The sequence below is a fragment of the Musca vetustissima genome, unplaced genomic scaffold (genome assembly GCF_032173495.1).
Source record: "Musca vetustissima isolate MV318-11 ecotype Yass unplaced genomic scaffold, APGP_CSIRO_Mvet_v1 utg65482, whole genome shotgun sequence".
Classification (NCBI taxonomy): domain Eukaryota; kingdom Metazoa; phylum Arthropoda; class Insecta; order Diptera; family Muscidae; genus Musca; species Musca vetustissima.
In genome coordinates this window covers 101,293-112,831 of record NW_026874591.1, presented here as the reverse complement: position 1 = coordinate 112,831, position 11,539 = coordinate 101,293, and the positions used below count along the sequence as shown (strand labels likewise).

Here is an 11,539-nt window from a genome sequence, read left to right as displayed (position 1 = left end):
AACCCACTTGTAGTTATGTCTTTTTGTTTTTTGTTAATAGAAGCTCCTTTTTTGGCCGCAGACGTGTAAAACTTTGTCAACACATGTAGTTTATTGACATTCACAATATTCATTCAAAAAGTCAATTTTCAATTTTTTGTTAGTTACGCTTTTTTGCCTTTTAGCTGACGATTTGTAATTCTGAACCGATTTTTCCCAATTTCAATAGAGTTCCAGCTAGGGCCAAATTTCATCCAATTCGGATCATAAATGCGTCCTGTATATTGTTTACAATTCAAATAGACCGACGAACGGAATAAATCGTCTCAGAAAGTAATTCTATGCATATTCTCAAAAGGAACTTGTCTATCTCGTTTCGTTTTTCCTGTTACCAACATATGCACAACGACATAATACCCTGTAGCACAGTGAGATCACTTTAGTTAGTGTGGACTTCCATTATTTGTATATGGTTAGAGCCTAACCGAATTGACTCTAACAAATCTTCATACAAAACCCATAATCCCCAAAATCCTAAAAAATGGACCACTATTCATATTCGGGAGGAAACTTTACAATCTAAAATACTAAGTTATAGTCAATTAAAAACGAAGTATGTGACTTAATAATGAAATTTGTGAGACACTGTGGTGAGGGGGCTACCGAAAGCATTTCCAATACGTTATACCGATTTGAACAACAATTTTAATGTCTTCCGAAATTATTAAGTCCTATTAAATTATTTTAAAATCATTAAATTTTTCATAATCTTTTTGTTTCGATTTATTATTAATTTTTATAGACTACAACGTCTTCCGAAAAACAAATTATGTAGTTGTGTTGGATAACAATATTTCACCGATGCAAAGCATATGGATGATGTAGGTACTAGAACTTAAAATATTAACCAAAATATTACAATAGAAATAATATCCCAATCGATTTTATTCTATTTATTTATTCAATTTCAATAACAGCACCAGCCTTTGTTAGGGCTTCTTTAAGTTTTTCAGCTTCGTCTTTGGGAATATCGTCTTTAACAACTGTTGGGGCGCTTTCAACGAATTTCTTGGCCTGTACCAAATTCATGCCCTCCAACAGATTCTTAACTTCCTTGATTAGTGCCACCTTTTGTTTCTCATCGAATTTGACAAGTTTCACTTTGAAAGAAGTTTGTACTTTTTTGGGGGCAGCTTCTTCTTCTTCCTCGGCTGCAGCAGCTGGCCTAGCTGGACCCATAGCCATTTGTGGCATGAATGATGTTTCGGGCAGGTTCAACTTACTCTTCAACAATGCACTGAGTTCGGATACTTCCAATAGGTTAAGTCCAGCTATGCTATTGGCAATACTTTCAAGTTTTGGATTAACCGGCTTGGCGACACCTTCTGGAGGTGGTGGTGTAAGATTCTTTGCACCTTCGGTGGCGGCGGCAGCAGCCTCAGCTGAGAACATGCGGCGTGTTGCATTGCAGGCCAGCTGTCTTAACACAAAACGGGAAGCAATCATTTTGTAAAACTGCAAAGGTTTTTATTCAAAAATGAAAGGAAATATTCTCGTGTGCAAGTTGCGGTTATGTAAAATTATCAACAAAATTCACTCTACAGATTTTGACAGTTCCACACGAACGGTGCGTTAGGGTTTTGGAAGTCGATTTTTGTCTGTCTAATCGATAAATTGACTTTTATGGGATATTTAGATGAACGTAATCAAAATCGGTCGAACCCGTGTACAGGAGTATAGAAACGGATACAATAAAATTGGTCATGTTATCCCTACTGGATTTTGGAAAGAAATCACAATCTTTCATTAATTTTTCCCGTTTTTAGTTATGTGTTGAAGAAACCACCACCTAGATAGTTGTTTTTTTGTTATCCAACTCAAACTGCCTTGTGTTATTGTACCATGGGTTCATCCAAATCCAAATTTAGTACACATTAATATAAATTTCCATAACTATATAGCCATGGCATAATTACAGAAGGTAGTCTCATTTGAGAAATTAATAATGGCAACCCTTTTTAATTTGGAACTCATCTATCAATTTCAAATGATTGAAAAATTATTTTCATTTAAATTTTGAAAGCTGAATGTTGTCAAAAGTAAAATTATGAAAAAATTGGAATTATATACCTGCATGAGACAACCTTGTGTAATTAAGACATGCCACATACCATAACAATAATAAGTACGAATTTTCAAAACTTCCCACATACCACATTCCTTACTCCAAATTCGAGGATTCCAGCTCTATCACCTAAATCCTAATTGTATCAAATTTAAAACGTATGTACAAATTTTGTAATTCAGGAATTACCTAATTGTAGGATTCCAGTTCTATCGGTTCACTCTAAATCCAAATTTAGCGCTATTTAGTACACATTATTAGACATTTCCAAAACTTCCTACATTCACCAATCCAACACCCTAACTAACACCAAATTTCAGGAATCTAGCTCTATCGGTTCTTCCAAAATTCAAATTGTACCAAATTTAGTACCATTTAGTACACATAAGTATGAATTCACAAAACTACCTACAAACCTCAATTCTATACTACAACGGCAATCTTAATTTCAAATGTTTACTATTCCAGCTCTAAACACAAGTTGTATCAAAATTTAGTACCCATAAGTACAAATTTCCAAAACTACATCCATATCCATCCAATAATCTTATTTGCAAATTTCAATGTTCCAGCTATATGGGTTCACTTAAATCCAAATTGTACAAAATTTGGTACACATTAGTAGACATTTCCAAAACTTCCCACTTACCCCAATCCTGCACTTCATTGTATTGCTTCACCCACAATTTAAATTTTACCAAATTTAGTACACATTAGCACAAATTTCAAAATCTTCCTACATATCTCAATCTCATACCCCAACAGTCATCCTAAATCCAAGTTTCAGGATTCCAACCCTATCGGTTCACCCACAATTCAAATTGTACCAAATTTAGTACACATTAGTACACATTTGGAGTCAGGCTCACACCCCAACTGTGATCCTGACTCCAAATTTCATTGTTCCATCTCTATCGGTTCACCCAAATCCAAATTGTATCAATTGTAGCACGATTTAGTACTTTTCGAACACATAAGTAAAAGATTTCCAAAACTACGTACATATCCTAATCCTACCCTCCGATGGTAATGTTAATTTCAATTTTCAGGATTCCAGCTCGATTTGTACTAAATATAGTACTTTTCGTAAACATGAGAACTTTCAAAACCGCATACTTATAGTTCGAATGTGCAAAAATTCCCTTGCTATATTTATTTAACACTCCATCAGTGACCCTTCTTTCTAATTTAAGAGTTCTTCCGGTTTGCCAAATACAAAATGGTACCATATTTAGTACTTTTCGTACCGTTCTAGTCCGAATCGTTGATGAATCGTTAAGTTAGTCAGTCAATCACTTTTATTAGTATAGATTTATAAAAATTCACCGATATTTTTATGTTATTTTAAAATGACGAAGGCGAAAAATGAGTTATATATGAAAAGTTGTTACCTACAGTACAGATCCCTAATGGGAGACGACATATATACTTTATAATTATTGCAAGACGTAATGTACATGTGGCATATAACTAGACGCAGTAACCGATATTCAATATTGTTAAGTAACCGAACACTAAATTTGAAGCGCCTAAAATACAGAAAAAAACATTTGTTTACGTTTTAAATCCCTAAACAGCGAAGCTGTCTAGAATAGTTCGATTTAATTCTGTCGCAAAAGTTAGAAAAATTTTCAAAGAATTAGAGAAAATAATAAAAATTAGGTATAATTTCTATTTTTTTTTTCTAAAACGACAGAAAGTAATAAATAATTATTTCCCATATATTGCTTTAGAAATAAAATGCCACTTGTAGCTGAGTCTGGTTTAGGCAACCATGTGGAATCGATGTCCTTGAAAGACAAACAAATACAGAAAAAGAAGCCTGGTCCAGCATTCACAAAAGCCGGACATTTAAAAGAGGCAGAATGTAAAAATTCTCCAGTAGCATCACGTACACGACAGAGATGTAAAAATAAAAATGATCTGGGACAAGAACAAATACCTCCGCCGCCATCACCACCAAAAGAACCTCAGTATACATTCGAAATGTTACACGAAGATGACCCTACCGATGATGAATCTGATGATGATAATATTATCACTTCTAAGAAACGTCCGCCGCCACCATCATGGAGTTTGTGTATGTATTATTCGTACAGTTACGAACATTATTTACGAATTTTTTGATTATGAAATTTCATTTTTATTTTCTAAAAAGTTTTCTATAATATAAACATTTTTTATGTTAATGTATATCAATAATTCTACAAATTTGTTAACAAAAATTAATTTTTTTAAAAAACTATATTAATATCCCTTCCCTTTTCCAGCGTGTAATCGTGGACCACATGTCTTGAAACAAGAATACACTCCACCAGATTATGTTGACTCATTCTTCTCCATTCAGCCCATGACGCCAGACCTACAGGTAATGTTCCCCAAAATTCATGCTCGCTATTTAAAACGAAGATCCAGTGCCTTTTGGTCTACACCACCTCGTTATTCGGAATTACCTAGATACTAGAAAAATTATTTAATTTTTAGAATTAATTGTGCCAATTTTAATATAGTTAAGTTTTATATTATGTTTATTGATTTATTATTGTCATATAATACACCATTTTTTGTAATAAATATAAGTTATATTTGCAATGTATCTAAACTTGTTACTAATGTACATGTGTACATTTTTCCATAGATAAACATTTTCAGGGAAATTTGCATTATAAGTTAATTGGGTAGACTATTTTATTATTTTTTTACAATTAAAAATATTTCATGGGATATAATTTGCTTTGCCATTTCGTGTGGCTCTAAACCTTGTGGTAGTTATATATTAGCTGAAGATGACTCAAAAAAAAATCTTACAAATCAAAAATATTCAAATCATTAAGATTTTATTTAATCTTATGTAAAAATTCTTAAAAATATACGAAGTTGAAAAAAAGTCATAACCCTATTGAGTATATTCCAAAGATTGGCATTGTTCATATCTTCGTAAGTTTCCAAATTTGATTGGAATCGAAATTATATTCTTTCATACCGAGACATTTTTTAACAATCTTCATACAGTAGTCACAATTGCTTTAACACTAGATTGCCGAAGGCGGTCATTTTGACAGTATTTCAATTTCAAGTACAAAAACAATTGTGTGACTTTTTGTACCACAAAGAACTACGTTTATTAATCATAGTAGCTGCTTTCCCCGATGCTTTATAGCCGCGGAATGCTTTATTTGACATTTCCATGTTGTCGGATGAATTCAATGGAGTACGTTCAAGTCTTGGAAGACAAATTATTGCAATTTTGGGAAAGCAGCAACAATCAAGGACTCGTTTTTCAGCAGGACAACGCGCCAGTTCATAAAAGTCGCCATACTCAAGTATGGTTAAAATCGAAAAATATTAAAATTTCCGACCAGAATCCGATCGAGAACATGTGTGGAATCTTGACTCATCGTGTCTATGCAGAAAACCTCCAATACCAAACATTACTTTATTTCCAAGAAGTGATTATCGATGAATGGCGGTCAATCGATGAAGACATGCGAATAATTTTGCTCAACAGTGTGATGGATAAAATTTTTGAACTTATTCAAAATAAGGGAGGCCCTACCCATTATTTATAAAAGTTATTTTATTTTATTTAAGTTTTAAAAAATAAATTTTTGTAATATTGTAAAATTGCGTCTATAGTTATGCAACACCAGCAATTTTGAAAGTGCAGAATTCGGCGAAACCATAAAGAATAAATTAATTATTTTTGTTGAATAATATGTGTTTTTGATCTTTTTATTGTGAACAATAACATAATGGGTCCATTTTATTTGTCAACTAACATTCCAATTGAATTAAGGGTGCGTCTATAGTTATGATACGCAGTGTATTGCCAGATCAGTACAACAACATCGAAACCCGTTTGCTACTCTACATACACAAACGAACACACAAATCGGGAAAAATAAATTTTATATTTTCAGTCGATTTCACTCTTAGAGTAAACACTTACTATTTTTCGAACATTTTGACGGCGCTCGTCTTTTTCAAAAAAGGAAACTCGTGCAGGCTTGTTAGCTATTTCATTCCAAAATAGGTCACTATGTACAGATATTCTTGTTCAGAATAAAACCATTTGTTAAAATCACTATTTCTTACTTAGATGGCTTGTGACAGAACTGTTGTTCCAAGATTTCCAAGCGCGTCTCATCCAATTTGAAAGACCATTTTCCTTCTTCTTCTACTTAATCTTTCCATCGGATTCGTGACCTTCCCCTTCTGCGTGAACCATCACATGGCTCGCTTTTATATGCCTATTGAGCCGTGGAATTTTCATCCATTCTCACAACATGGCTTAGCCAATGTAGTCGCTGCAGCTCGGTACGTCTGACTATGTCGATGTCAGAGAATAGATGGTATGGTTCATTCGATGGCGATAGATCTTCCAGAGAATTGTTCTCTCAAACACTCCAAGAGCTGGCTCATCTGCTTGCGCAAGTACCCATGATTCAGATCCATACAACAGCGCGGGTAATATCAGCGTCTGGTAAAGTATTTGTTTGGACTGGCAAGAGATGGCCTTGCTTTTGAGTTACTTACTCAGACCATAGTAGCATCTGTTAGCCAACACTATTCTCCTCCGGATTTCACACGATGTTTGGTATTCAAAATGGGATATATAGGTTCACGTTTTGGTATAAATCATTCGGTATTTTTGATCACGCTTTCAATCAAAATGATCAATATTGGCTCATGTTTCGGGTAGCCTTTATATATGGGTACAACCCAAATTTCGGTATTTTGAACAAAATTGAGTCTAATTTGATATTTATATCATCGGCCTTATTGCTAATGAAGGTATGTACACTTTAATGCCGCAAAAATGTGTCTCATCGTAATATTGGCTTTAGACCCCATGTTTCTATTGACCAAATCCGTTTGTAAGATAATTTGGAGTCGATTTACAAATGTCCAATTTCATCCAAACTTGCACGTCGTAATGTTTCCTACAAACTTAGTTCAATTTCGAATATGGGAAATATGGGTCCACTCCTTCTAGTACATCCCCCACAAAATGTTCAAAATTGTGCAAAAAACTCCAACTACCATCAAGGTCATATCCCAATTTTCCAACTTTATGCCCTCATTTAAACTTTCCGATCGATTTCAGGAATTTTAAATGTCCACCTCATGGTGGAGAGTATAAACAGTTCGGCATCATTTTTATTATTATTATTATACCCTCCATCATAGTATGGAGGATAATATATATTTCGTCATGCCCTTTGTAACTCATCGAAATATTCATTTCCGACCCTATAAAATATGTACATATATTATTGATCAGGGTAAAATTCTGTGTAGCCATGTTCGTCCGTTCGTCTGTTGTAATCACGCTATGTTCTGAAGGAATTGAGAAAGGTGCTGAAATTTTGCACAGGGTTGTAAATTGTCTGCAGGCAGGTCAAGTTCGAAGATGGGCTATATCGGTTTACGCATAGCCCCCATATAAGGATACGCATAGCCCCCATATAAGGGTACCCCCCAATTTTCTGTATTTTGTAGTTACTGAGCGCATTTATCAACCGAATTCGCTAAAAGTTAGCACATTGGGTTCTTATAAGTTAGCAAATTTATCCACTAAAAATTATAAATATCGAAAAACCTTCTATCAAACCTTATCAAACATTGATATTGTTTACCAGACTATTAAAAATTTAAAATCGAGAATGGGAGAGGTCCCCTTAAAGAATAAAAAAGGCATTGACTCATTTTCGTTGTCGTTTTAGTAATTAAAGAAAATACCTTCATTTTAATGGCGGTCATGATTTCCGAACCCCAAAACAACATCCCAATCCAAAACTGTCAATGAATTTTGAAAGAGTACGTGCCAGGCTCTGTTATGGCATAGGATTATTGGGATCGCACAAAAAATAAACAAAATAGCGGTTCTATGAAATTTGTTTTTGAATAATGCCCTAGATAATAAAGAAGAAGCAGCAGCTTAGTTAATAAGGAAGATCATTTGACAGATTATATTTATCCGGATTATTAGTTTTTGAGTTATAGTGCCTGTCATTCGTAAAAAATGCAAAACACTCGTAAATTAAAAAAGTTTAAAAACACTCTTGACTTCGCTTGATTCTAACATAATAAATGGGCTAAATCATCGACAGATGTTGAGATTTTCATTCGAGATTCATATTAATTAAAAAAATTCAATTTTTTGAGACCGACTATGGTGTTGGGGGCCTCCTTAACGAAATAAACATCCGATCAATTATATATCTCAAAAACTTTAAATTTTACTTTGAATACCAAAGTAATACCTTTTATTTAAGAACCAATTTTTTTTCATATTTATTTCATTTTTATTACAACCACTGCACCTCTCATCCATTTCAACCAAAATGATGAACATAACTTCATTATTATGTTAACCTATTATGTGAAAACAAACATCTGGCAACATTGTATTTTATGTTGCGAGAGTGCGACGAGAACATGCAAAACCGCCAGAGAGCAAGCGTGGTTTTATATTTGCCGGGATCGGGATCGGTGTTGAGAGTCTCTCTCTCTCTCAGTGGTAAATTGTGAATTGTGTTGGAAAACATTGCCACAGGTAGGAACAAAAAAGTACGAAAAGGTACCTAAAATTCTACTTCAAATGATAATAAATCATAATTATCGAGAAATATTGGCCAATATTTATACCAGTTGTTTGCATAAATAATATATGTTATAATTTAAGCGTAAATGTATCCACGAATAATAAAAAATATAATTTTTGTTTTGGTACGTTTATGTCAATTCGTACCTTTTGTGAACAAAAAGTACGCTTGTTACAAAATTAAAAATAGCGCAACTCTAATTACTCTCTCAAGAGAGAGAAACTCTCAACACCGATCCCGATCCCGACAAATATAAAACCACGCCAACCAAACAAACAACAGCAGGCGATTAAAATTAACACAACTCTACGAATTCGATCGTAGTGTTACTAAAATCGCCATCCGCGTCAGTGTTGTGTGTGGAAATGTTGTGAAGTGTGGTTGCCTCCGACCGATCGACCGACTGGCTGCTTGATTGTTTGTTTGGCTTGTTCTGTGTGTGATCAACGTTCGTTCGTTCGCTGTTTGTTTATCGTCGATACTGTTGATTGATCGAGTCAGCATTTGAAGTTGGCAGTTCAAATAGTGGGCAACTGTTGTGCTGCGCTATCCTCCTCCGACATCTTTGGTGACTTAGTAGTGTATTAGTTTAGTTGTTGTGTTCAATTTTGCACTGTAACAACAACTTACAAACCAAAAAAGAAAAAAATTGTGCCAAACAAAAGATCCAGACGTTACTACTACAGTTCACATTCGTCGTTGTGACGGACGAGTTCGAAACCATTTTGCTGTGAAGTGCGCTCGTTATATGAAAAATCATCAGACGTCTGCGGCGGCGGCGGAAATTCAAATAAAAGTAAGCCTAGTTCAAATTCATAATAGAAAGTATTTTGAGAAAAAAAAACACAGTGAGTGAACTCAAAATAAACAAAAAAATTCAAAATTTTGCAAAATAAAAACAAAACTGAAAAGTGAATATTTTTTATTATTATTTTTTTAATAATGAAGAGCAATTGTGTGTGGTTGTTGTAATTATGAAAGTGTTTAATGAGTTTCGATTAGATTGTTGTGAAGTGATTTTTTTTATCAGTTTTTCGAAAAAGCCACGTCGTATTTGCTCGCAAAAAACCTGGAGAGACAAAAACAAATAAAGAAACAACCTACCAAAAAGGAATCAAAAGTGTTAATCAATAATAAAGGGTATCTTAATATCTTGAAAAATAAAAGAAAAACTATTTTTTTTGAAGTCGGCGTACTGAAACCAAACCCACGACCAAGAAAACACGACATGAAACATTGGTATAGACTTCAACAGCAGCAGCAGCGACAACAACAAAATAAAAACAAACAAAAATTGCAGACTGTTGCTAACCTCCTTTGGTTTGCCTGTGTAGATCACCACACAACAATAATAATAACAACAACAAAAAATGGCAACAACAATAACACAAAAAATAACGCCAATGGCAGCAAACAGTCGAAAGAAAGTGAGGTTTCTTTACATTGCTCTTCTCTCTGTGTGTGTTTGTTTGTGTGTAGTGTTGTGTTGTGCGAGAGATTTAGCACATGTCAGGGTTACCGTAACTACGTAAAATAAACAAAAATGTGGAAACAAAAATGTGACGGCATATTTTTTATTTAATTAACCTAAATATTTTGCGAAAGCAATAAAATAAACCAGAAGGAAGCAGTGAGCTGTTTTGCTCAGGCAAGAATTGAGTGTTAGTACGGTGAGCGTAACTGAGAATTCATCACCAAAAATGAGTGAGGAAAAGATAACATTTTTAACCATTTAAGCTAGCATTAGAGTTGGGCAATCTAGTTCACTTAGCGGATCGATCTTTCTTCTTCCTTTTTTTTAAAAAGGAACTAGTTCCTTTGCTCCATATAGTTCCCTTACTCCGTACAGTTCCTGTGCTCTTTATAGTTCCAACTCCTACATAGTTCCTTTGAATCTCTCTCTTTCATCGTTCTTTTTGTTTTCGTTTTTTTTCATATAGTTCCTTAGCTCCACATAGCACCTTTGCTCCATATTGTTCCTTTACTCCATACAGTTCCTTTGCTCCAAATATTTCCTTTGCTCCTTATAGTTCTGACTCCTACATAGTTCCTTTGAATCTCTCTTTCATCGTTTTTCGTTTTTTCCATATATAGTTCCTTTGCTCCTTTGTTCTTTATAGTTCCTTTGCTACAAATAGTTCCTTCGCTCCATATTGTTCCGACGCCACATAGTTCCTTTGAAACTCTCTCGTTCTTTTTGTTTTTTTTTTCGCTCACATAGTTCCGTGTTGATTTGTTAATAAATGCAAAAATTTAAAATTGTGAAAAATGAAAAAAAGGAAATGAAATGAAGCTACAGAATTCAACTGCAGGACGATAAGCACAAAATACTTTTTTTATAAATAAAGGGATACGGTTCTGCGGAACCGATTATAAAATGAATATTATTTTGAAACCGTTTGGGAAATGCAATAAAAAATAGGCTTATATACTCTGATTTTTTAGACAACTCCCTAAAAGTTCAATAATGGGACTCTTTATAGTTCCTCACCAATTCTAACCAAAATTATAGCTTGTCAAAGTGCTGCAAAACGTCACTGTCTATAATATCCAAAAACTATATGTAAAACCTACATGGACCGTTACGTGACTGAGACTTATACATTGATTACAAGTAATAATACACACTCGAGAACGAATAATAATATGGGTATAAAAGAAGGAGATCAAATAAAGGAATGATATGTGAAAAGGAAACGAAATAAAATAAAATAAAATAAAGAAATAAGAAAAATTAACTATAGGAACTCAAGAACTGGATCAAGTTCGTATCGTTCCATTATCACAATAATTCCAATGAACTAGTTCGTTCAGGAACTACTCGACT

The 11,539-nt window shown here is 33.9% G+C and overlaps 1 protein-coding gene across 1 annotated transcript; it reads right to left on the bottom strand.

Moving 5' to 3' along the window:
* Positions 1–931: 931 nt before the first annotated feature.
* On the bottom strand, positions 932–1,571 carry LOC133334676 (uncharacterized). Its single transcript, XM_061543011.1, has one exon. The coding sequence runs from the start codon at positions 1,483–1,485 to the stop codon at positions 937–939; it is 549 nt and encodes a 182-aa protein (XP_061398995.1). The 5' UTR covers positions 1,486–1,571; the 3' UTR covers positions 932–936.
* Positions 1,572–11,539: the final 9,968 nt, after the last annotated feature.